The following is a 26,047-nucleotide window of genomic DNA, read 5'->3' on the forward strand; positions in this document are numbered from 1 at the left end:
TATGCTTAACTTCTATGTGTTAAACTAGCCAGAACTCTCTTCTCACTGGTAACTCTAAGCAGGACAAAGAGACTCAGGACTTGCTCCTCTAGGTCTGTTTCTTTCAGCACACCATGTTCTCTGAGTGCCAGCGTCCCATGAGAAGCAAATTGCCATGACTAATAAGTTCCATCTCACACTTCACATGAAGAGGTTTGGTGGCTTTTTCCAGGGCCTTAAATTGAATCAGGGATAAGCCAACAAAGAGATTACAGACATATCAAGAGTTTACTTTGCGTGATTGCCACATACTTGCTGCCAGATACAGTATCCTGTTTTCCCTCTACACTTCACTTGGAGATCACATCAAATAAATCTCAACTTCTCAGTTATGTAGAAATAAAGCAAGCTGCCCTCCAGTTTTGAAATTCTTTTTATTTAGCAAGAAATTTAAAAAAACAGGCATTATGCTGAGGGAATTCACTGTGATTGGAGATCACAGTGAAAGGTTTTTTCAAGTCTTTTTTGGGAGATGACCTGTGAGCCCAAATCATGACAAACAGGATTGGGGGAGGGGGAAGAGAAAAACAACTCACTGTGGGCTTTTTCACTTAAAAATCCTTTGGTTATTTACTGAGAGCTTTTCCTCTGAGCCCTGACCTATTTCTACCTGCTGCATGGCATTTGATGAAGCAAATTAGTATAATGAATCCATTGTTACAGTTGGAAATAAATTTCCTCACTGGCAGAGGTTAGATTTAGGATGCAGCCTTAGACCTTACAGTCAGCACATATTTGGGTGGATACTCAGGTTTCTGGAGTAGCTCCTGGTGCTGCCACTCCTCTTAGACCTCTTGATGCGACTGAGCACAAGTGACCTTTCCTCTCTGATCTCAGAGACCAGTGCTAGTCTCTGTAGCAGAGTCAGTGCTTGTTACCCAGCAATGGTGAGTCCATTAAAAATGCTTCACCTTTTAGCTGTCACAATGAAGCCCATTGTGTTGAATTGCCAGTATAAAACCCAATTCAGGCTAATTATGCTGCAAGCATTGCTGTATTTGGAAAGTTTAGCTGTCTTTAGTTGCAATCAGTAAATAGGAAGACTAAAATGATCCTGTTGCTGAACACTCTTGCAAGAGACAGGTGCTTGTGAATGTGATCAGCTCTGGCAGATAAGCACGTCTGAGTCTGTGGGAAAGAAAACAGAGTATCTGTAATGCCATGCAAACCTGACGTGGAGAAAAATGCCCTCCCCTGTCTCCCAGTCAGTTTACCTGTGAGCATGTGAGTCATGACTGCACAACTGACAGGCCCACCAGACTTGCTTGTTCTCTTTGGTACTATATAGGCACTGCTCTGCTTACAGCTTGGGCCAGATCAGAACCTGGCTTCACTGGAAGTCAGATAAATCAGTTAGAAACCTGTCATTCCATCAGCTCGTTGTTGATGAGGTAAATCCTTTCTAGCTGCCGGCAGAAAAAAACAGCTGATCCTATGAAATGCAAATTTAGGCACTCCTAATGATCTTACTACATAAGCAGAAGTTGTGAACACTGTGATGTGGAGGATGAAGGGACTTGCTGAAGAAATTCGGTTTATTGTTTTCAATGGATGTGAAATGTCTGTATGCATTTTGCCATGGATGTTTAGTGCAGGAACTCTGCAGACACTGTAACTTCACTCATCCATCCGTGAAAATTAGAGTACTTACCAGCAGATTCTGAAGGGTTTATTGCCATAGCAAGTAAAATACATCTGTAGATGTATAAATATGCTCTGTACTTTACAGAATAAGGCAGATTCTTGCCCCAGGACCTCATCAATTAGCTCCCAAATGCCCATGCTGAGTTCCAGCTTCCAGAATTGCAAGTACCAGGCAGGCTTTCCAAATGCCTTGAACTCAGGGGTTTGCTGGGGCCTCAACTTTTGCTGCATAGCTCCAACTCTTCCTTTTACTGTCTCTCTGGGCTAGCTTAAGAGGCTGGTGCACTGTGAGCTGTGAGAGAAACAAATGATTCCCCAACCTAGAAATTCCAAGATTTGTAGGTCCAAGAAAAGGTACAGAACTGGGAAGTGAATTTGAAAGTTTATCCCCCGGCACTTTCTCTGTAACCAGTTGAGCCTAACTGGGCACCCCTATTGAAACGCAGCACCCAAGTGCCCTCTCTAGAAGAAGCAGTGGTGGGTTAGGGCCACCACACACTCAGGCAGAGGGAATGAGCCTGGGGCACTGTCCTCACTGTCTTTGGTAGCTGTGCTGTAGAAATCTCTTCCCTGTCAGGATGCTGTGTTCTTTAGTGATGATCCCCAAGGCCTGACTTTGTTGTTACTGATTAAAAACATGCATGACCCGTCTCTCCACATCCCAGAGTTTCGAGGAAAAGGTTGAAAATCAGCGGTAATACGAATTGTTTGGCTTGACCCAACTGTAATAGGAATAAAAGCCTTAATGGATATAAGTGAATATCAAACCTGTAGGAGAGGGGCTTGACAGGGTGGGATGGAGATCACTGGCACACTGAGGAAGATTTCACTTGCTCTGATCTATCATTTTTGAGATGTGCTGCTTTTTCATAGATTGTATAAGCAGAGAATTTGACCATTCTCTTCAGTGATTTATTTTCATGTTACGGAAGCTAATTCTGTTCTACGTGTCCTGCTATCACTGGGAGAGGGAGTCTCGTTACATGACCTTAAACCCCTTTCAGCTTTGTTTATTCTTACCAACATGGTGCACGGATTGTTACCAGAGATCTGTTGACGGCAGGTAGTGAGCTCAATGAACTACAGAGAGAACAGTTGTTGTCATACTAAAGAAACCACCACAGCCACAGACTCTGGTTACTGTTGGCCAGCAGAGGTTTGTGGACTCAGACAATTGCTGTCTCTTAATATCCCCTTACTAAAATTTCTCTGCATCAGGCAGGAGCTGATGAAGAGGACTTAATGAGAGAGAGAGGCTATATTTTTCCTGATAGAAAATTCATTTTTAGAACTCTCAAGCAAGCAGTAAGTTCATAAGAAAAGAATATTGACATTATCTTACAAATGATTTTATCTATCTCCAGGCCAGAAAGCTGCTTTTCTGGAGCTTAAACTGTAGCCCTTGAAGCATGTGGACTTTGTGAGCCTGTACTGTGTGGAGTAGAGAACAGGCTTGCCAGTGAAAGTTATAGGAATTTGCAGTTTATAAGCATGTAGTGCTTGCAATAACATCATAAATCTTTCATTTCACATCACACTTGCAGTTCCCAGCACTGTTAATATAAATGTATTGTCAATCTCCAGCCACTGAGGAAGGCAAGCTTGTCTGGAAACCGGTTGGTTCCTTTACTGGAAAGCCCATTCCCTCCAAAAGTCTGTAGTGAGTTGGTTGTAAAGAGTGGGCCCCTGGTTTCCCTCCTAAGCACAAGGAGATTATTTTTGTTATTTCTTCCCTAGCAGAGACTCCAGGGTCTCCCATTTGACTTCCTGACATGTTTGTTTACCCTGGGCTTGAACAAGTCCTCCACCTTTTCAAGCCACAGACAGAAGAACCATGTCTCAGTTGTAACATCTCAATTTCCTTCAATCTGTTGCTGGATAGGTGGTGAAATCATTTTTGTTGCCAATTTATTCAGTAATGTATTACAAGCAGGACTGTAGCTGCAGTAAAACACCATTGAAAATGATGAATATTTTTCCCTTCCAAGGCAATGTCTATATATACACGTCAGAATCCCAGCAAGCTTCCTTAATCCATTTGTGCTTGTGTATATCTTAACATTTTTAGAAGTGGTTAGCTATGAAATGATCTGAAAAATAAATGGAAATGTTTCTCTGAGAAATGAGCACAAGTTTACATCTTCAGTTTGTTTTATGTAACTATGATAATAAAAAATAAAAAAATCCACTCTGCATTGAATCTGAGCAAATAGTGAGTATGAAAAAGAAGTTGATTTTCCTCTTTAAAGGTTTTGATGTGCCAATGTGATGGTGTGTCAGAGGTGGATGGCAAGATCTGTGAGAATCCAGGTGCAGCCATCAAGGCTTTTTCTGCAAATTTAGAGAGATGTGTGTCCCTGGAGCTGCTCCATCATCTCCAACAACTGACTTGACACTCAAAGCTGAGAGTCCAGCAATGAATATTTTTACTATGTTAGGTTGTACTTTATGTATGTCAGATAGTGGCTCAAAAATTTTAACTGTCATGGTCCAGCCCAGCAAGAGCCGTGACACCGTGTCTGATGGGGCTCATCCTGAGCTGCGTTTGCATTGGCAAAGCTCCATGGAAATGAAGAACAGAGGTGGTGATGAGGAGACGAGTTTTGCCTAAAAGCTGAGGACATGGCTTTATGTTAATACTGTACAAGCCCAATAATTCAAAAATCTTTGAACAATTCTGAATGCGGACTTTGGAGCCTGCTGGACCTGTTTCTTCAAGTGTGTCATTGAAGGAGCCCACTGGCTTTGCAGCTGTAATCTTGCAGAATTTCCATGTTTCATAGGGTGGAGCCCTGCAGAGCTGCAGCTCTCACTGAGTACCCAACTCTACCAAGGAGTAAGAGCTTTAATACACCAGTTTTTTTAAACCTGCAACAGCAAAATCCTCAGTGAAACCCTGCAAGGGGGATATCACAAGATCCAGCCTTCTGCAGGGAACTTAAATGCATAAGATTTAACTGTCATAAAACTCCCCTGTCTCTGAAGAGAGCATCATCCCTTGTAATGACACAAAATGGATTAGATATCTTTCAGGTAATCTTGTGTATTTACAGAGTATGCAAATACAGGGACATATTCCCCCAAACACAGTAGGAATCAAGGTGTCACTTTATTTTCAGTTCGTAACATTTCGGTGACAGCATGCTGAAAGCTGCCTTTCTGGACTTTTTCTCAGTTCCCAGTGCCTCTACTAATACGTTGAATTTTTTCTTTTTTTTTTTCTTTGCTGTCACTTGCATATCTCCTTCCCCCCACCCCAATCCATATAAAAGCATGCATGCCCTTGTGATATAAGTGAGTACCTCATGAAGCCGTTTTGCCGATGTGTTGGAGGTTTCCGAATTGCATTTCATTTGTCCATGCTTTGGGCAGTTAAGGTACCTGTGGTTTGAAGTTACTATCAGCTGCTATTTTTACAGTTATCAGACTTTGATAATTTGTTCTTTAATGACGTCGTGTTTAGTGACTTTGTCCAAAGGGCTCAGCTGAGCTTTAACCAGATTTTAAGAGCTCCATTAATTTCACTCTTTTCCAATCCGGACACGCAAATTCATGAGACAAATACTGATCTCTCTGAAAACCCAGCTGGACTTTTTCTATCCCTTCCCATACATTACCACGAGGAAATATTCTGTTGAAAGTGAGACAATAGTTATTTTAGCAGTGGCTGTTGCAGACTACACCCCACCTCATAATGGCAGGGTGGTTAGATGTGTAAACTTGCTTACCAGGAAACAGAGCAGCCAACAATCCAGTCACATGTAGAGTGAAATCCATTCTTGCAAAAAGGGCAAGAGAGAGCTGATGTGACACTTGGGACTCTTCAGAGGGGCAAACCCATGTCAGTTTACTTTGCTGCTTTTCTACAAATAACCAGGATTTGAGGGAGATTGTATATTCAGAGTAGTGTTTCCTAACACAGACTTTGTGCTCATCTTGTGTTCTTTGTCCTTTCATCTCTGGCATTCCAACATTAATATTTTGGTTCTGCGGTTTCCTGACTGTACAGTAGTATTACACATGGATGCCTCCAGTTTAGCTAACAGCATGTGCTTTGAACTATTATTATTAATATTGCTACTATTATTTCTCTCAGAAACACAGAGCCCCGAGACAGAATCGGAGCCCTATAGCAACAGGTGTTTTATATACACATCTAGTTTTCTAACTGTTTCAATAGATTTCTAATTTACTAGCAAACCCAAAATCTTTAGCAGACATTTTGCTCTTTTTTATGATGAACCAGAACTTTTCACTGCTTTGTAGGGGCTCATTGTCACTGAGTTTTGCTTTTGTACATTATCGTCCTCATCTGCTTAAGTCTCATTGCATTTCTGTGGATATATCTTGTCAGTATTGTCTTTAAACTCATTTAGGGAGAAGACCAAATTGGAGGGAACAGAAGCATTGTCTGCATAACACGAAGTACATTTGTCTCTGAGACTTTGCACTGGCTTTTGTGTGCACGGCTGCTGGTCCTTGCAGCCAACGAAGTCCTCATATTTCATTGTCTAACACACAAACAAGCACCAGCTACAGAAAATATTGTCATGAAATACAATGTGGTTTTTGCCTTGTGTGAATCAAGTTGAGCTTAAAGGAAATCTCAAGTTCCTGTGAACCTAAACACTGGCAAAATTTTGGATCCGGGTATGAATGCTGTAGCTCAAGCTGACTTGTAGTGTTTTAATTACTGGATATTGCTAGGACCTGATTAGTACCTGATGCTTCAAATGCTGACTGTGACTCATTTCCTGCTTACTGCCAAATGAAATGTGCTTCAACATAAGGAGACAGGGAGGAAGAAAGGATGGGAAAAAAATCAGCCCACTGCCATTTAATAAATGGCATTGGACTAAAATCATTTGTCCTGGGAATTGCTTATAAGAATGCACGGTCTGTGAAAACTAAGCTGGAGAATCTCCATGTTGAATCTCTCCAGACCAGAGCAGACTGTGAAAGCCAACCACAAATAAACTTCAAAGCCAGTTTTAGCAAAAAAAAAGAAAAAAAATCCACTCCGAGGCTTATAATTTAGCACCACACGTGAAAATACATTAGACTGACTAAAAAAATAGGCATATTCTAACTGGTTGCAGTGAACCATGAGTTCTATCACTCCTCTGTTCTTCCAGTGAAGCAGGATAGATTTATATGTAGATTAGAAGCGGGGAAAGGGCAGATTCTCTCTCAGATCTGTTTGGTTCAGAGCACCGTCTGATGTAGCTATACTTCCTGTCATCACGGGATGAAACAGAATTTCTGATGTAGCTACACATCTTGTCATCAGTTGGATGAAACGGCATTTTTTCTTCACACACAAAAATAAGAAAGGCTAAAGGGTGTTATTTCTTCTTTTGCTGCTTTCCAGTTGTTCTTCGTATTCTTCTAGAATTCACTGTTCTTCCTGGAAGAGCATCCTGAAAGCGCTTATGCAGATCATAGGCGGCTCTTTGTATCTTATGCTTGTAATAATGACAAAATATCCTCAGTACATGATAGCTCATTTGCCCCTTGAAGTCAGCCAAAAAGGCTCCAATTTACTTTAATGATCTTTGGCTCAGACTCTGAATGTTGATTTACTAATGTCACACTAACAAACATCGCTTGAGTTTTGTGAAAAACAGCTGAAGGCGTGATTTATGCTCCTTAACTTACTTTTCTCTTAAGACACATACATCCTTAAGTCAAGCCTAGTCCAAATTTACTGCTGTCAAAGAAAACCTGACAACAATAATGTTGTGTTAAAGCAGCTGCATTAAGGGAAGAATTTTTTAGCTATCGCAGTGTTCTGAAACTCAGACCTGCTATTTTAATAGGTTCTTGTACATACTATTTTGACTGAAGCATACTAAAAAGCTCTATCAACTAGCACTATCCCCTTTGGACTGGCACTGCTCACTGCTTCCATGCTCCTCTTCTTTAGAAGAAATATATCTGACCTATAGTTGTACTTCTAAATATGTTTTCAGGTAGCTCCTCTGCACATTACCAGACAGCCGCCTCAAGATACAGCCACCCATAATTCCTTAGAGGACCTTTAATGATGGCAACTCAAAGCAGACAGCAATTTTAAAGACTACTTAGTCTAAGACTTAATGGGTGAGTTAAAATGTGCATATTGCTGTCATGGGCTTTGAACTGTCTCTTTGGCAGAAAACAAGGGGGTATGTCAGAGTTTGTCTTCAGGAGCTCCCTCCAGCAATTTTGATGATGCTGCCTGTCATGAAATGGTCTGTTTCACCGCCTCTACAGGAGCAAATTCAGTGACAGGTTGCAGCAGTGACATAGGAATGAGCTCTTTTCCATCCTAACTTAAAAGCGGGACTTCATATGCTAATCTACTTAATGAAAATACTGTGGTTTTGTCCATGCAGAGATGTGAGCAAATGAAAAGCAATTGAAAAATGTTCAAAAGCCATTCAGTTTCACTTTTATAATGTAACTCCTACAATGGTCTCTTCTAAAACATGAGGAAATATTTACTAAGAGAGACCTAATTTCAATTCAGAAGTGCACTTGATGCTTGTGATCAAATGTAAGCACATTAAAAAATACTTCTAAACTAGGATGCAAACGTAAGTTTCTTTTTGTAAATCAGGCTCACAGTTTTGTGATAAGATTTCCTATTATGCCTTTGTCACTTTTATGAAGAATGCTTACTGTAAATTTAGGATATCATCGTAACTTAACAATGACTGCCAAAGTTCTTTTTATAAGGAGTGACCTTGGTTTATATTCTTCTGCATATATAGTGAATATTTTTTTTTAATCACTCTTGACATTTATCTTCCTGTCAATGTGTATTAATGAAACTCTGCTATATCAAGGAGATTGTCATGGAGTTTCTGTCACAGGTATAAATTGAACAATTTACCCCTGTCTCTAGGTGGTACCCAGCACAGGGTTTTACTTATGTTACTTATATTCCTTCCTCAAGAAGAACTTTTATTGGTAGTTGGTGGCTTTAACAGAACATGTCAGGTGCGGGTGAAATACAGGGCTGTCACCCCCAACGAAACTGAGTTCTACAGCAGTATCAGGCATTTGGGTTGTATTCACTCTGTTAAGCAGTTTCTGTAGAGGGTCTACATCCTGAATCTGACAAAATAAAATACTAAAGGGAGAAGCATAAATGTTTGTGAAGTGTTGGAATGAAGTTTCAGCTGTCTTGAGCTGAACGAAGTTCCTAACAGATGAAAAACATTTTTGTTCACTTGAGATAACTGCAAGGCAGCCAAATGATTACATTCAAACTTTCCAAAGCTTGCAAAGATTTGCTTCTGAGTCAAAGCCAAACATCAGTAACTGCTGCCCAGAAGGGATATTGTTGTTTGGAAAGAGAGAGACAGCTATAACTGATCGCAATGCTGAGCCTGGAAATTCCATCTCAACCTTATCTTCAGCATCAGGCTTTTGCAGCGCTCTCACGAGCCCCACCACTGCTGAGGCAGCAATCCAGGAGCAGCAGGCCTACCTTTGTGATGCAACGGACCGCCCCAACAAAAAATGTGTTTAATCCCTACATGAAGAAGGAGGTAGTCTAGTAAGGAGGTAGCCTGGAGAACAGAAAGCAGTCGTCAGTGTTCCCTCTAAAAAACATACACACACTGCATGAAACTCAGCAACTGGTCTTTTTTTTGGTTTGAAACACTGTGTCGCCAAACGAGTTGTTATGTCAAAATTAAATACAGGTTAGCCTTTAACAAATGACTGTTAATAGTTGGGTATTAAATGAGAATTTAGGCCTTCAATTCTTGGCCTACAGCTATTTATTTTTGTGCGTTGTGCTGCTAACGAGATTTCATCTGTTCTTTTAGAAACAGTTGCTCTTGGAGTCAGAACTAAACGCTCCAAGGAGCTGTCGTAAATTAAAAAGAAACAGGTAGAATCTCTGCAGAAGCAAGTCAGCATAGGAAATGCCTTCAGAATAGTTTAGTATTGGACTGAGAGGAAATACTTATTCCAGGATACTCGTGGAGGATCAAAAATGACAGACATGCAATATTCAGTTCTTAACCTTACTTAAAGACACCAACATGTGTCTACCTAATCTTCCCCAGGAAGGCTTTCCTGAAGACCAGAACATAATCTGCCCTTCTCAAGCATCCTCCCATTTTTAACGGGAGAAGGAATTAACATTAGAAGACAGACCAAAAAAACCACTCCCACACTGAAAACAGTGCCTTTTCTGTGGTGCTTCTAGTATATATATGGATTTCACTTACCACCAACCAAAATATTCCTTTTCTAGGAGGAGGAGTGACTCTTCTAAAGGGCTAAGATGATTCTGGGCATCTGGAGTCCCTCCTTGCTGCCAGCTCTTCAGTTAAATACAGTTGCAGGCTCTCTGCTGTGTGTAGGGGGATAAAAAGCAGATGTCTTTCAAATCCTGTGTGAAGTTTCTGTAACTGTCATTTAAAAGAAAACACCTTTGACTTGTGCACCAGGCAAGTCTGGACTGAAACCACAGGGAGAGAGTAAATATGATCCTCCTGGTGTCATTTTTAGAGCCTCTTTTCTGTCCATAACTGCTCTTTAAATGTAAATAAACACTGTTCTCTTAATATGTGAATTTCTGCCCTAAGAACACTATTAGGGATTGCACAAATATTACCTCAGTGTATATTCAGACATTATTAAAACAAATTACTCTATTGCAGTACAGCTAAGGCCCATTCATTCATTCATAATGGTGGAGGACTGTGCAATGTCCCTGAGGTATGCCAGAAACAACCACTCTGTTGTAAGCTTACACACGGAGTTATTTAAAATTGATTTATTTTGTTAATATCGTATAATGGCTCCCAGGAGGAGATGAAAACAAACAGATCAGAGCTGATTATGCCTCCAGGTTATTCCCTGAGACAAGGCAGTAACTCTTGGGTCTAGAACTCGCAGCTACAGAAAGATACTGCTTTGTGCTTTGTGTGCTTTTTTCTCCCTGCATCCCTTTGAACCTCACAGTATTCATGTGCCTCAGGTCTTAAACCACCACAGGCCTGCATTGTACAGCTTGGCCCACGGTCTCCAGGTTGCCTGAACTGTACCTGGCAGAAGTCCAAGGGGTCTTGTAGACACAGCTATAGTTAGCTTTAAACCACCCATACAACTCCCCTGTTCTCGGGTTCCTCTAGTCTTGGGCCACCCATTGGCATGGGATAAAACTCTCCAAAGAAAAAATCTCCAGTAGCTGGGGATTCCCAGCAGACAGAGACAACCAGTTTGTCCCCCTTTTTATATTCTGTGCATTGAATACACAAAAGGCACGACCTAGAACACAAAGGTCTGATTGGCTTTGGCTCAGCTTAGAGATTCATGCCAGCTCGGAAATTTGGAGCCATGATCCAAGTTGGCTCCCAAGGGGAGTTTTTAGATCTAAATATGTCTCTCTTCCTCTCAAAATCATTGTTCATGTGTTGCATGTTCCTGACCCTCCATTTGTTTCCATTTTCCTGCCAGGTGCAGGTTTCTGTAGACTTCAATCTGCAGGTCAGTGGTATGACTGTATAGTAGCTTTCTCTTGCCCCAGGAGAGGTCATTGGTAACCGTGCTGCTGTGAGGCAGGGAGTAAACAGCCCATGAATTATTTTTGCAGGAACACAGCAAAATACTGGAAACGGGATAGGAGCAATGTGCTACGTCCTGTGCCCTCAGACACTCTGAAGTCCTGTGAATGCTCTCAAACCAGATGCTATTCAGCCAGCTGAGTATGGCTCACTAGGGACAGTGGCTAAGAATGCCATTTACTGAGTAAGACTTACACCAGCTGCTATCCTACTGCCATAGTGCCTTCTGGCTGCAGTCACAGATGAAGAACCTACTCTAGTGGGAGCTGCTTTGCTCATATATAAGTGCACCACAAAGTGGTATGTATCATACACAGCATTCCCCGTCCCAGCAAAGCTGTAAACGGCCCATCAGATCTTCACTCTAAACCTAAAATTCACACCTCAGAGCTACTTGACTGCCGATTATAACACAGCCCCAAAAGAGTAAATCCTTGGGACTTTGTTCCCTGGCTGTGCTTTCCTCTGCAAGCCATTCTTTAGATAGTCCCTGAGGAGCAGAAGTTGCCTGGCCTGAAGGATGGTAGATTGTTGAAAGCAAAGTAGCCCCCTATCTAAAAGAGAATCACAAGATTTTGCTTATATTCCTGGACCCCTGAGGCTTCAGCGGATAACAAGACCTTACTTAAATCCCTTGGCAACAATCTAGGGATCTATCCAATAAACAGTTATATTACTTCCAAATAAGATGAGGCCAGGACAAGGATACATTTCTGATTTCTTAATGCCTAGTTTAACTATTGCTACTTTAATGATATGTTTGGACTTCAGATTTAGGCCTGATTCAAATCTCTGAGGGCCGAGCTTTCAAGGCCTAGTTGCCCATACATCTCTTGGGTAGCTGTATCAACCTTATGTATATTAGACTGGGTAAGACTGACAGAACTTTGACCCTGTAGTGTACTTATACCTGTGGCTGGCATTGGACATTTCTCTGGGAAGCTGGTAAAAAGTGTTTTTTCAACAGTTTTAGTGGCACTGGGGTTCATCATTTCATTACAGAGAGTAGGAATGAAACCTTCTGCAGTGCTGTCTCTTTAGAAAAGGGACAAGCTCTAGAAGTGACTCCACTCTCCACCATGAGTGCACTGCCTAGCTCGTATATGTTTAATCTATTGCCTCCAGTGTAGGATTAACACATCACATTATCACTCCAGTTGTTACCAGTAGTGATGGTAGTTCGGGAACCTGATCCTGTGCCATCATTTTCCAGCTTCTAGTGAACCAAAGGTGAATGTCACAGTATGTCTCTCATTAGTCTACAGAATGCCCCAATTTTCCCATTTTTGTGGGTTTTCATCTACCTTCTGTGATAGTCCCACTTCTTTCATGTGGCCAGACACTAATGTCTCCACTTGATTCAGAAAAATCCTCCTGTGAGTGTGTGAACTGGTAACTTGTAATGCTGCACTGTAAAGGTAGGCAAAATATTTCGGATGAAATCAGAACTTATTTTCTTCTTCATCCTAACGTATCTGTGCTCCAAATTGAACTCCCTTTGGGCGGATAGAAATGTGTTTCAAATAATTTATTTTAAGTCTACTTCTGCTTTGGAACTGGCAAGCAGTAAACTGTGATAGGAGCCTGACTATGAGAGCTGGGGGTGCTTCTGAATGAGGCTTATTCAGAGAAGGCCCAGACAGCATCTGCACTCTTAAAAGCTGTTGGAGCATACTCTGAGATCTGCCCAGCCCTAGTTAGAGCCTTACAGTTTGTTTTAATTATGACCTTTCTTGCATGGGTGCAGGGACCCTGATGCACTATTGCAAACTCCTAATGCAGATGTGTCGTGCTGTGCTGACAATGGCTTCATTCTTTGGGCCTGTTACAAGATGGCTTTTTTTTTTTTAACTGACGGTTATAAAACTCACTGTGTTATTTAATTTGCAAGTTCCTTTTGAGGTGCACACAAGAAATGAGGTAAAAAGGATTGAAAGTATATCTCTGGCATGAAGACTTGAAGTTATTTTCTACCACACTGTGCCTGTTTTTTCTATACAGATTGTGAGCTCCACAAAGAAGAGGCTTTTATCCCTGGTTTTCACTAGGATCTCTAAATTTGCAGTTAAATAATAGTGATGTTACATACATACATTTATAAATACATATAGTATATAAACACCACAAATCTGTTTTGTGAATATCAACTTTGGATTCTGGTTTTTTATTCAGAGCTTTTTATCAAGGCCATCCTTTGGTAAAATTTAAAAGCGCATGAAATTTCCAATAAATGACAAACCACAGAAAAATAATGGAGCAGGGATATGGACAGAAAGGATGAGCAAATAATGAAGTTTATATGTGGAGTATGGGTCAGATTTCAAAAGCAAGTGGAATAAACTTAAGCAAAACAGCATGTATGCCAAATTGGAATCAGCTATAATATTATGAGAAATCTGTGTACCTCCTATTGTAAATATTTATACTTTTGAATTTCCTTAGTATACTGCCAGATACGATTTCCCGAAGAATATTATTTTCTTGTTTTAGGTTTTAGCTAATCTGCCCTTCAATTCTCCTGTGAGATCAAATTCTCACATTACTGAGACATGGGGTTTTTGTGTTGCAGATCAAGGGGGAACACAATTCGTGCATGCATTACAGCATCATCTATTAATGCCTAGCAGACTATAGTGACTAAAATTTGACTTCATAGAGTATTAAAATCTGAATATGATGCCAGAAAAAGTGCCATAAACCTCCCTGGAATTGAAATCCACTACTTACCCTCACAGAAGTAACTTCTGCGCAGTCTTCCCTATCCTACCTTGCTGCTCGTACCTCAACACAACTTCAAAGGGAGAACTTCATGAACCCAAAGATCGGGGGATTACTAGTAGGGGAATTATTCCATTCAAATTAGCATATAACTTCCTGTTTTGTCTCAATGTACCTGCAATTATTAGATCGCTGACAATATGCAGTCTATTGATCGGCCTTGCTCAAGCTGATGGGACAGACCCTGAATTCTGTCCTACCAGTCTAATCCTGAGTTGTTGTGTATCTGTAGTTAATTCCTGTCCTGTCTTTCATGCCTTAAATTCCATCTGCTGCCTACTTTCACCACTCCACAGCAGGAACAAAGTGAGGCTTACGTACCTTTGACTCGACTGCCTTCATGCCTGCCCAAGAAAATTCCTCATAACAACTTAGGTTGTTATTTTTGCTTTGAGTTTTTAAATGGAAAACGCACTATTAACTTCAATGGCATAAGATTTAGCATTTGTTTCTACAGGATGTTGCAACGGAAATGGAAACTATCAGCGAAGAGCGTATCAGCTCGCAGAGTTAGTAATTTAAGGTGAGCTTTCTCAATGTACTCATGTATCTCACACCCTGTTTGAAAATCTTAACTTTGATCCAGGAAGGTGTAACTGGGCATTAAAGTACTGAACATGCTGCCACAATTGCACGTGCTTTCCAACATCACTGATCACATCCTGTTCTTGTCGTGTTTGGTGTGTCTGTTTAACTTGCAAGTTCTTTAGGTCAAGGACTGTCTACAGCTCCCTGTTTGTATAGCGATTACTAAATCTTTGTCCATCTTGATTAGTCCCTAGATATTACAATAATAAACAAGAGTAATAACAAAGCAGCTAGGAACCTTCAGTCACCTCAGGTTTGAGCCAGCACCATAAAGGCAAGGCCTCATTATCCCTTGTGCCATTCATTCAGTCCTTTGAAGCAAGTTCTTTAACAGCACAAGTAATTTCCCACCTCCTCCTTCCCAGAAGCTCCACACCCTTTTTCTTTATGCCATTAAAAAGCAGGTGAGAGAAATACCTCAAAAGCTCTTGGGAAGAATTTGTCTCCTGAGCCCCTCCAGGTCCTGACAACAACACAGAAACAGAAAAGTAAGTAAAAAAAAAAAAAAAAGAGTTTCTAGTTTGGCAAAACAGTTTTGATCAAAACAGCTCCAATTTGCAGGGATTAGATTTGGTCTACTGTCCTGCAGAGATAAGAATTGGACAGTGGCTCTTTATGATTTCACAGCCCTCTGCGTAGGCTGCCAAAGTAAGCATGTTTTGGATGAAAGTCTGAAAAGGGGGGAAAAAAAGAGCTGGCATCAAAAAAACTTTTGGTGTCCACCTCCAGCCCTAATAGTTTTCTTTTAATCTTTAGCCATGGCATGGGAAATACAATCCTCCTACATTAAAGCAATCAAGTGATCATATGTTGGACTGTATGTGACTTGAGATTTGCCCCCTTTATGGGATGAATAAGGTTCATGGAATCTGGTTATAAGCTGAAAAGTCACCATGGAAATTTTTATTAACTTTCCCTCCTTTTTACCCCACAAAAGTAACCTGTTCCTTTCTAGAATTTTTTTTCATCTTTTGATGACATGTGTGGAGCAAGGAGGGCATATATCTACCTGGAATAACATCTAAGAATTCTTCCAAGTTATCCTGCTGTATTTTAGTTCCTGAGAGCTCTCTTCCACTGTCATGTGGTCATCTAAGTGGTTTTATGTGTCCTGTTGTATGGTTACAAATATAAATTATAGAAAGGAAAAAAAATGTTTACTTTCAGCTGGTGCAATAGAGCTTGAAATGGTAAATGAAAGCAGATGACAGACAACCAAAGTCTCAATACTATACATTGGTTTTGCAGTTTTTTTCCTAGTTTCTTCCAAATCCACCCTCCCACCCCCACATACACGTGGCAGCGTTTGTAGATTTTTCAGCCTTGAGAGTGTTAGCAGCTGAGTCTTGTGTAACCCTTCTGCTTCAGGGCATGAACTCCTCAGCTTGTCCAGCTAAACCACTGCTGGGCACTGGGCAGTGTGAAGTGAGGACACCACGGGAAAACAAACAAGCAAACAAAAACCAGGGTTCTGTGGAAAGCTTTTCCTAATAAACAGACAAAACCAGTGATTCATTTGGTGATAGGTGACATCTTAAATCAGATATCAAATGACATCTGAATTTTGTCCCTTAAAAACTCAGTATTATTCTCTGTAAGGACGTTACACACACTTCTGTGACATGGTGATTTGCACGAGGGGTGAAGGACAGCTTGCCCATCTAAACTCAATCAGGCAGTTTCAGTTTGATGTCACAATTTTCACTTTCTATTCTGTAACTCTTAAACAAATTTGCAGTTTTCACAGCGTTCTGTGCTCAGGCTCCGAGGTGGCTGCGCTTTGATGATAAAAGTAATACTTAGTTTTTACACAGTATCTATCATAAGGAGAAGACCATGCACTTCATAGAGTAGGTCAGTATCATTACCTTAATTTATCTAAGGGAAAAGTGAGGCTCCTAAAGGTGAAGAAATTTGCCCATGTTTATTAAAGTATTGCTAGCTTTTTTTTAAAGAGGATTAGAAGGTGCTAATTTTTACGATGATTTTTCCTTGCTCTTGCGGTTGATCTGTCCTGAATTTTGAATAGGCAAAACGTGGGTCTTGGTGATTGCATGGAAATCACTGAATCCTTCTTTCCCTTCATATTCTTGTCTACTTAAAATATGGATGATGTTTTATTTTTTATTTTAAAATATTGATGACAATTCAGAGGGGATTAATAAAGTTAAATTTATAAGTAATGATGAAATGCTGTAAGATTTTTGGCTAGGAAGTGTTTACTGACAGGCAAAGCAATATTATTATTATTCTGCTACAGTATTCTGGACTGCTCTTGAAATACTGATGGTAAGCCCAGAGAGCCATGGCTGCCTGCTTACATCAACCTCATTGGATCAACGAGATAAAGAGAGCTATTTAAAAAACCAAGACTTTTCTCTCACCTCCCATGCTGCTCTGCTGTAGCACTGGCAGCTCCTACGTTTGCAGCATCATTTTGGATATTCCCTACATCCGATTCACCTTGATAGCAGATTTGTAATGTGCTGAGTTGCTTTGCTACAATGGGGATCCTGGAGCTGAACTGGGTTCAGTTTTGGGCCCCTCACTCCAAAAAGGCCATTGAATGACTCGAGCGTGTCCAGAGAAAGGCAACGGAGCTGGTGCAGGGTCTGGAGCACAGGTCTGATGGGGAGCGGCTGAGGGAACTGGGGGGGTTTAGTCTGGAGAAGAGGAGGCTGAGGGGAGACCTCATGGCCCTCTACAACTCCCTGAAAGGAGGGTGCAGAGAGGGGGGATGAGTCTCTTGAGCCAAGGACCCAGCGCCAGGACAAGAGGGAATGGCCTCAAGCTGCGCCAGGGCAGGGTCAGACTGGCTCTTAGGAAGGATTTCTTTGCAGAAGGGGTTGTTGGGCGTTGGAATGGGCTGCCCAGGGAGGTGGTGGAGTCCCCATCCCTGGAGGTGTTTAAGAGTAGGGTCAACATAGCACTTAGGGATCTGGTGGAGTTGGGATCTGTCAGTGCTAGGTTAATGGTTGGACTAGATGGTCTTCAAGGTCCTTTCCAACCTAGATGATTCTGTGATTCTGTGAGCTGCAGCCAGTGGTAAATACTCCCAAAAAGCATGTTCCTACAGTCGTTTATCTATAAGCCACCATCATGTAATGTCTCCTAAGGTTCCTCCTGCAGATCTATGTTGGTCCTACCAGCAACAGGACTAGCTAGCCCGGATGTCCCTGTTCTTTGCTGGGACCTCACACCCACCTACTTCCCCTTCCTGAAACCAAGGAGCATGATGGATCACACAAGCCCATGCCCAGACAACTGTTTGTTTTATGTTTGATAACCAGCGTCTCCCATCATTACAACCTAGTGTGCACATCTTCAGACCCTTGCAATGTATCTGTAATGTGACTTGATACAGAAGCCTTATTTTGACAGTGTTCAACATTTTCATCAGCATTTCAGTATTGAGACATCTGGGTGCTTGCAGAGAAGTGGAAATGGAGAAAAAAGGCAGAGATGGGTGGGTTGAACTGAGGATGGGAAGTGGTTGCTCACCAGAAATGTGAAGGGGATTAAGGTGTGTGGCTGTGATGGGATGCAAACTTTTAAACAGTATTTGGTCCCTGGTTCTCACTGTGAGAGATCCATAAAGGTCCAGGGGAAGGGGAAAAGGGTTGGTGAAATAAATGTTCCTGACAGATGTGTATGCCTATGTTTCCCTGTGACCAGAAATTCTTAGCCATGTTTCATAGGGTTTTCTCAAGAAAGAAAGGCCCCACATAGCAGAGTGGCAATACACAGGTCCTACATGTAAAAGGCAAGGCCAGCATCAATCCTCCTTAGTTTACAAGCCCCTCTCCAGCTTAGTCCTTCATGGAAGCAGAAAGTGTGGCCACTGCATGCTTTCTCCATTATGTTTTCCATCAGGTTTTGATCACTCTTACCCACTGGGCTGGTATGCAATGATCTCTCACCCATTTCCCATTCCTCTCCCCAAACTGAAAGATGGAGATGAAGCTTGATATCAACTCCCATGTGATGCCAATGGTTTTGGTAAAAGGATCCCACCTTGTCAAGAGCTGTGTAATTTTCTGGGTTATAGGTGGGTGGCATACAAGGGAGAAGAGTAGGAAATTTGGACAAAGCTGACTTCAGATGTTTAATTTGTCTAGAATATAAGGACTAATTTTCGGAACAGAGCAACCACTGGAGCAGACGGTATTCTGCTCTGCTGCTGTCCGTACTGAGGCCAGGGGTCTGTGGAAGCAGGCGGATGGGCTTTACTGAAGGCATGGGACCTCTCCTAAGGCTTCTACTGAAAATCTGTGGTTTTGGTCCTAGCTAGCCTGCACATCCCTGTCCTCTGCTGACTCTCTGCTGGGACCTCACACACACCTACTTCCTGTCTTGAAACAGCAGCCCGGGAGGTATGGAAACAGTGGGGGCTGCAGGAGGAAATTAGCTGCTCTGTGGACCCCAGATTTTGATTCCTATAATAAAGAGAAGAATGAGCCTTCCCACTGATAAGGTGGAGTGCTGGAAGAGGAACTCCTGTCCCTAACTGCAGTCCCTTGAATTCTCATTAATCACTCCTTCATCATCTTCCCAATTTGCCTTTTACTACCCCAGCCCTAGATATTCCACTGGCTTTTCCCTATCCTCTTCTCCATAACTTCAGAACCTACTTATCATTACACATTTGAGCATTGCGTATGCCGTGGAGATATCTCCAACAATTTCTGAATGACCTTCTTTGTACATAGTATGTTATTTTTGTTGATTTTCCTTAGAATTTCCTTATTGATGATGCCGTGCATGGGAAAATGCCTTTTTTTTTGTGAGAGCGTCCTGCCACAAATGAAGCTCTGCATGTAAGAAAGGAAGTCACTAGAATCCCTAATGCTTCTAATCCCTAACTAATGCTTCTCCTATGGCAGTGTTTTTATAGGGTGAGGTGAAACTGTCATCTAGTGGTCATAGTAGGTGTTTCTGAATTACCACTTTCATTGGGAATGTTTCTTATTCCTGGGATGTATCACCTGCAAATACTAAGCTAAAAATATATATATATATGTATATATCTGAGAGGCTTTGAGGTGAAGGGAAAAACCCCAGAATCTTTGATGAAGAATAAAAAAAATTATAACTTTGTGCAGCAGGGCTGTGAACTCCCTTTTTCTTCTTTCTCCCACAACTTAGCACAGTGACATATCACCTTCTGCCTTACTGAATAGCTGTGGGAGGCTGACGATCGAGATAGCTGCAGCTAAAATAGGGCATCAAAAGAACTTCTCTTGTTAGGTATCCTACTACAATGACTTTACAGGTCAGCCTTAATTTCAAATTTCCCCTTAAAATAGTAGAACACTTCACCCTAACTCATCCTAGAAGGTCAAGTTTTGTTACAGCATCAGTGCAATGTCAGTGTTTTCAGTTGGACAAGCACAGGTTGTAAGGGAGAACAGCCTTCAGCCTAAAGGTGTAGGTCTGTTGTGCATTGACTTCAGCAAGTTGTAGTAAACATGCAGAGATATATCAAGAAACAACAGGCACCATGAGTGGGCACAGCCTCAGGCTTCTAGATGTTTGAGTACAGACCTCTTTATATAAAAGCTACTCTGCAGCAATTATATTGATACTGTCAGAAGAGAGCTGACTACGTGCATCTTCTCACCGCGGGCTTGTTAATGTATTAGTGTTTTGCAGCTGACTGATTGGTGAAGCTAATACTAACACCGAGACAATAATGACTGGAGTTCAGCAAATAAATGTGAAAACCAGCGTGACTGGTACACAGTGCAATAAGAATATGCTCTTACAAAGAGGACAACTGGCAGAGCGAAGCGCAGAGTTTGATGATTCAAGCTAGAATATTGCTGCATGGCATTAGCACCTGCATCTCGTATCTGTGATACTGTGGACAGAAGCAGGTGTGAGCCTCAGCTTTTTGTATGGAGAGAATCATGTGTACTGATCAGTGAGGAAGCTTTTATGCAAGCAAGATCTTCTGGAGCAAACTGGCTAATGTAAGTCATAATGCTTGGCAAACAAGCTTCCCATCCAGCTCAGTTTGCAGATTCTGTGTATTATTTGTATTTTGGATTAGGATCCCTTTATTCAAGGTGCTTGAAACTCAGAACCTCAAGATAGCATCCACCTTGTGATGTCTACAGTTTTAAGCATATATTGAGGGGCAATTCTAACAGAGGCAGATGATGGAGACCATAAGGGAATTACAAGATAATCTCATCTGTGTAATTAGCAGTAATTCCAGTATGCCCACACCCTAAAAATGTAATTTTTATTGAATATGTGTCATTTCAAAAGTGAAGCAAAGACACTGAAGAAAAATAATGAGGTACTTTTCTGGATGTTTATGCAGTTTCCTAACCGAGGAGTGTCTCATCTGAGGTAAATGACAAAAAGCACAAGGTGAATTATTTTTAAACTTAACACGTGGTCAAAGATAGCTGGCATCTTTAGTCCATCAGATAGAAAGGATTTCTCAATAGTGAATGCAAGGGAGAACAGGTTAGCCTATGGAAACCTTTCTTACATATTCACTAGTAAAATATAATCAGTAGTGAAAATTCTTCGCTTAGGATTTTCTGTGAATAGGTTGTGGTCTGACTGCGTAGCTTCTTTCTATTCAAATATATTTTTTGAGCTTGCTTTCTAGTTATGACTAAATGCATTGAACACTTTTCTTTCCCTACCACTTAAATATGCATCAGTTTTTACTCTGCTTATAAAGATTTTAGATTGATTGTAATTTCTTCCAATAAATGTTTTTTGAAAACCATTTCTTTAGCATCCCCTTGCCAATACACTAATTGTCTGGATTTGTATAAGGAAATACACTCATTCTCTAGATTTGTATGAGGAAGTCCCTGCTACATCTAGACGTAGGTGGCTATGTCAATGCTTATGTGAAAGTCATCCAGCTCTAATGTGGAAACTTAAATTTTTATTCCAGTAAGATGAAAATAGAAGATACTGAAGTCATTTTACTTCATAATGGGAAGTATGCTGGGCAGAACTACAGAGCAGTCACATGTTGAGCCAGAAGGTCTGTGATGGACAGCAGGGTTACAAACTAGACTATAAGTAGTAAACCACAAATACGAGTAAGTGATACTGGTAGGAGAATGTAGTTGTATGTTCTGAAACCTGTTGGGATGCAGAGACAGGGTAAAATCTGAAACACCACTTTTAATGGATTCTTTTGTTAGGAGAGCTGTTTGAAGCAAGTAAGTGGTGATATAATTCTGCTAAAAATTGCAATTTAATAAAATCTTATGTGTTGCTGTAATGGGTGGTGAAGGGCTTGGCTTTGTTCCCATGAAATAATTTCTGGTTAGAGAGGCCCAAGAACTGATGTATGTACAGAAGCTATGTTCAGTCTCAGGATTTGTAGTGTGTCCATTTTTTAGTAGTGCCAGTGCCATCTCAGTCTGAAGGAGTCCTGCTGCTCTTCAGCTGCTCTGTGGATGCACAACAGCACAGAATCTGCTGACTTGCTGTGCAATGTGAGCTCAGCACCCAGGACTCTCTATAGTCATAAAATAACCATGATTATTAACTGCCTGATTAGAGCAGGAATGGGTGTGTGAAGATAAAATATAGCAGTAAAGGTGAGGAATACAAATTAGCAAAATTAAATGTTGCAGCAAAGAGACAGCATTGGTAAATGTGGTTAAAGCCAAAACCTTTCTTTATGGGAGGAGCTGAAAAGCTGCTGACTTTCTTCCTGTGACTTTGCAACATGCTGGGGAGTTGAGAGGGCAGGCTTGCCTGACCGCCACGAGACAGTCAACACAGCACTTCTGCGTGGAGGATGGCTGCAGCACAATAGCACCATGCAAAGAGAAGTAGCACGTACCCTGATGGAGAAAAAGGAGTGCAGGAAGGGACTTTCTGCTCTAGACCTTCTGTGCTGCTAGGGACGAAGAGCATATTTGTATATGTGTGTATACATAAGACTTAACTCATATTATTTATCACAGTCACAAACTAAAATCCTGTTTTCTGCCCATAGGAGGCCTGAATGTGGAACAAAGCAGGGGATGAAGGAAATAATCAAACAATTAACAACTTAGCAATGTCCAGGTCTGGCACATACAAGATTTAGTCCAGTGTAATAGGCCTGTAAAGGATCATAAAACCCTACAGCTAGACAGCAGGTTAACAGATATTATAATTCTGTAAATATAATAAATATAAACTTGCAAGAGCTACATATAAACTTCAAGAGCTGCTGTCTCATAGGATGAACCCCACTTTATGAACACTGAACAACATAAATTACTTTCAGTCCACAGAAAATAGTCTAAGAAGTGATGGCACACTGGTTTTGGATGGAAAGAAAGATCATTGGACAGTATTACACCAACTTTAAGTGGGGAATTTCAGAGGGTTATGACTGAGTTGAGTGGCGCTCTTCCTTGGTAATTCACTGGAAATGGAGGTTCCTTTAAAACTTGTTTGTAGCTGATTGATATTCAGCTTTGATCCATTCTAAAATGACCTACAGAAACAGAAAAGCATGCAGAGAGAACCCGGAGAAAAGTTTCTGTTTCATAGCTGCTAGAATGAGAATAAATAACCATTTGTATCAGTTTACACAACTAATAGATTTAGGAACTGCAATCAGTTTAGGAGTCTGTTTTCCAAGCACCGGGTCATAGCCTGTGGGAGGCTATCTCCAAAGAAAGCTCTAGCAATGTGGGGCAAAGAAATTTCTATAGTCTAAAGGAAAAATCTAGTTCTTCTGATCCTACAATCAGACCGAGTACCCAGTCAGTCTTTTAAAATATTGAAATAAGAGGTAGTAAACACAGGTCTACACATGGGTTTCTTTACTCTTACTGTAAAGCCAGTTTATACTTTAGCTAGTAAGGCATCAATCCAAAAAGTTTAAGGACTGCTAGTATATAGAGGACAATTTATTTGTCTTATTCCCAAAGGATATTTTGGGAAGGTGAGAAGTCACCTCAACATGAGACACATGAAGATATATAAGCTAATTTACATACAGAAAAGTGAACTTGCAAATATATTTAAAAGAACATCAATAAAATATTTAGACATATCAATGAAAAAATCTTCAGTTGTGGTAGTTAAAATAAATATGACTAGAATTAGCAAGCATTTTATCCTTTTTGGACATTATTGCACAGTGATAGAAGATGTATTTGAACTTGTTTCATTTTGTGAAATACTTGATGTTTGTTTGTGTAACATAATTCTTTTACGGTATCGTAATGCTGATACTCTTAAGAAAGAGGACGATACCATATCTTCAGAGAAACTTATGGAAAAGTAATCATAACAATAATCTGAAACACAGAATGAACACATTTAGCGGAAATACTGAATATGAACCTAACAAGTAAATCACTCATGCTAGTGAAGTCTCTTTCTTAGTGGTTGACCTTCTAAAGTCATCACTCATTTCCATTTTCAGAACTGGGGTATTCAAGGTCCTCCCTACCAATATCTTCCACCATTGGAGCTATTCCGTGATGATCAGTACTCAGGCCGTATGTTAGTAATTAGTGAATTGGAAAAAAGTGGCTGTTGGTTGAAGAGTGTTTCATTTTAGTTCAGACCTAACACTTCTCCCCTCTCCCAAAGGTGTGCAACATAGTGTCAAGTGCATCAAAGTAATGCCTAGAAGTGACTGCCAAAACTAGGGTCTCCAGGGCAAGAACAGCAAAGGGAAGACTGATCACAACAGCTTTTCCAGGAAAAACTATGGCATGGGGTCAGTCACATTCTCCCAAAGGAATAACAGGAAAACTCTTTCCTTTCCCAAGGAAGAAGGCAAAACAGGGAAAAAAGAGAACTATAGAGACTCATCAGCAAGCACAGGTGTTTGAACAGACCTAGTGAGCTATGTTGCCCCCAAATCCGAAGCAATCCTCTGAGAAGTCTTTCATAAAGTGTCTCTCTCCCTCTCCAGTGTCGTTGAATCATTCAAGTTGCTGGTGACAGTCCTTGTGGAAGATTCTGCTCTGCTGTCAGATCAGACACTGAGTTGTAAATTATGTTTTCCTTCTGGACATAAGTAGTATAAGGTTCCACTTCCATTGTGTCATCCTAGAGAAACAAAACCAAAACCTGTAAATATAAGGAGTAGTTTAGTTTGGCAAGACTCTGCAAGCCTTTTGTCTGAACTGAAGAATGTAACTGGGAAATAGTGAAATAGTGCTCCTGTATTTATTCCTCTTGGACTCAAAAAAAAAAAAAAATCTATTGCTTTTTCTACCAAAGAACCTGTATTGCTGTTTCTGTCAAAGGTTTGAGGGTAAAGCTGAGGTATTGGTTCACTTGCGTCCTTTTCCTTCTCTTCTACCTCACTTATTTTGGGCTGAAAAAAATTTTATTAGGGTCTAATTCTCTAGAGAGAGCAAATAACATGTTAGAGTCTTGACCATGATTGATTCCTCCATCAATCTACAATTTCTGTCTACAGACATGCCAATGAAAATCATGTGATGTGACAGCAAGAACACTGGTACTTAACCCATTATTTTGCATTAATGCAACTGCGTCTGTCAGCAACAGCCGGGAGGTAGGGCAGCAGAACAGGAGGAATAATAACTACAATGGACTAAGTCTTTTCCAAAACCGAAATTGATGCACTTTTTAAAGTGGATAACAAAATTTGAGCCTAGTGTCTACTGTAGGTGCACAGATATTCACAATATAGATGTAACACATCTTGCCTGCATAGATGTGCTGTTATTTATACTTGGTAGCAGAGAACAGAGACACAGAGCTGATGAGTGAATCGCTCAGCTACACAGGAAGCTTGGAACAGCTTTCGGGATTCAAGAATACCTCCCAGCTTGCAACTCAGCACTCCTTCCATTGTTTTATAAAATGTTTTGTCTTGAGTATGGTTGGTTCTTTGATTGTGGATTGACCATACAAGATCAAGAGTGGCCTTCAACACTTGCACGTTATCATTCTGGACACCAAGAGGGATATTCTTTTTTTGCCCGTGTCTGCTAATTTTTTTGTTTATTCCTCTTGTTTACTAATAGCTTTTTTAATATTCCCCAACCCACGATATTGCCCCCCTTCCTGAGTACTGTTTGTACAGCAGTTGTGGTCAGTGTATCTGATATGACCATAGAGATGTGGTAGGACTCAATCCTTGCTAAGATAAAGGATGGCAGTTGCTGAGCCTTTGCTGTTGGAACTTACCTCTAATGTTTGCTCCAAGTCAAAATTATGGTGATGATAGGCTTTGTTTTGTCCTGAGATACAGCTAAGAGCAAACATATAAGACACAGTAGCACCTGCTGAAAGCAGAGAGTAAAAATCTATTTGTTTTCCTTTATTGACCATCTTCTCAGAGCTACCAGAAGATCCCTGATTTGGTGATGGTCTAATTTGTGTCACTGTCCTTTCCTTACCTGTGGGGAGTGTGTAGGAGCAGTTTCAGGAGGTCTGGTTTTGCGGCACAATCTGTG

At 40.9% G+C, this 26,047-nt stretch overlaps 1 protein-coding gene across 5 annotated transcripts in view; it reads right to left on the reverse strand.

The window, feature by feature from the left end:
- Positions 1-9,109: 9,109 nt before the first annotated feature.
- Positions 9,110-26,047, reverse strand: part of LOC141915972 (cell surface glycoprotein CD200 receptor 1-A-like) — a 35,880-nt gene continuing 18,942 nt past the window's right edge. The window contains exons 5-9 of one of the 5 annotated variants that reach the window (XR_012621044.1): positions 25,991-26,042; positions 24,452-24,665; positions 15,036-15,081; positions 9,912-10,036; positions 9,110-9,242 (exon numbers count right to left, since the gene is read on the reverse strand). Coding sequence is in view for 2 of the 5 variants with exons in the window: in XM_074807944.1 (XP_074664045.1) it covers positions 24,543-24,665; positions 25,991-26,042 (175 nt within the window). In the remaining 3 variants the exon portion in view is untranslated. Of the gene's footprint in view, positions 9,243-9,911; positions 10,037-15,035; positions 15,082-23,411; positions 24,687-25,990; positions 26,043-26,047 lie in introns of those variants that run through there. The other 4 variants (XR_012621046.1, XR_012621045.1, XM_074807944.1 and 1 more) reach the window with 4 other exon arrangements.

Source organism: Strix aluco, chromosome 2 (genome assembly GCF_031877795.1).
Source record: "Strix aluco isolate bStrAlu1 chromosome 2, bStrAlu1.hap1, whole genome shotgun sequence".
Taxonomy (NCBI): domain Eukaryota; kingdom Metazoa; phylum Chordata; class Aves; order Strigiformes; family Strigidae; genus Strix; species Strix aluco.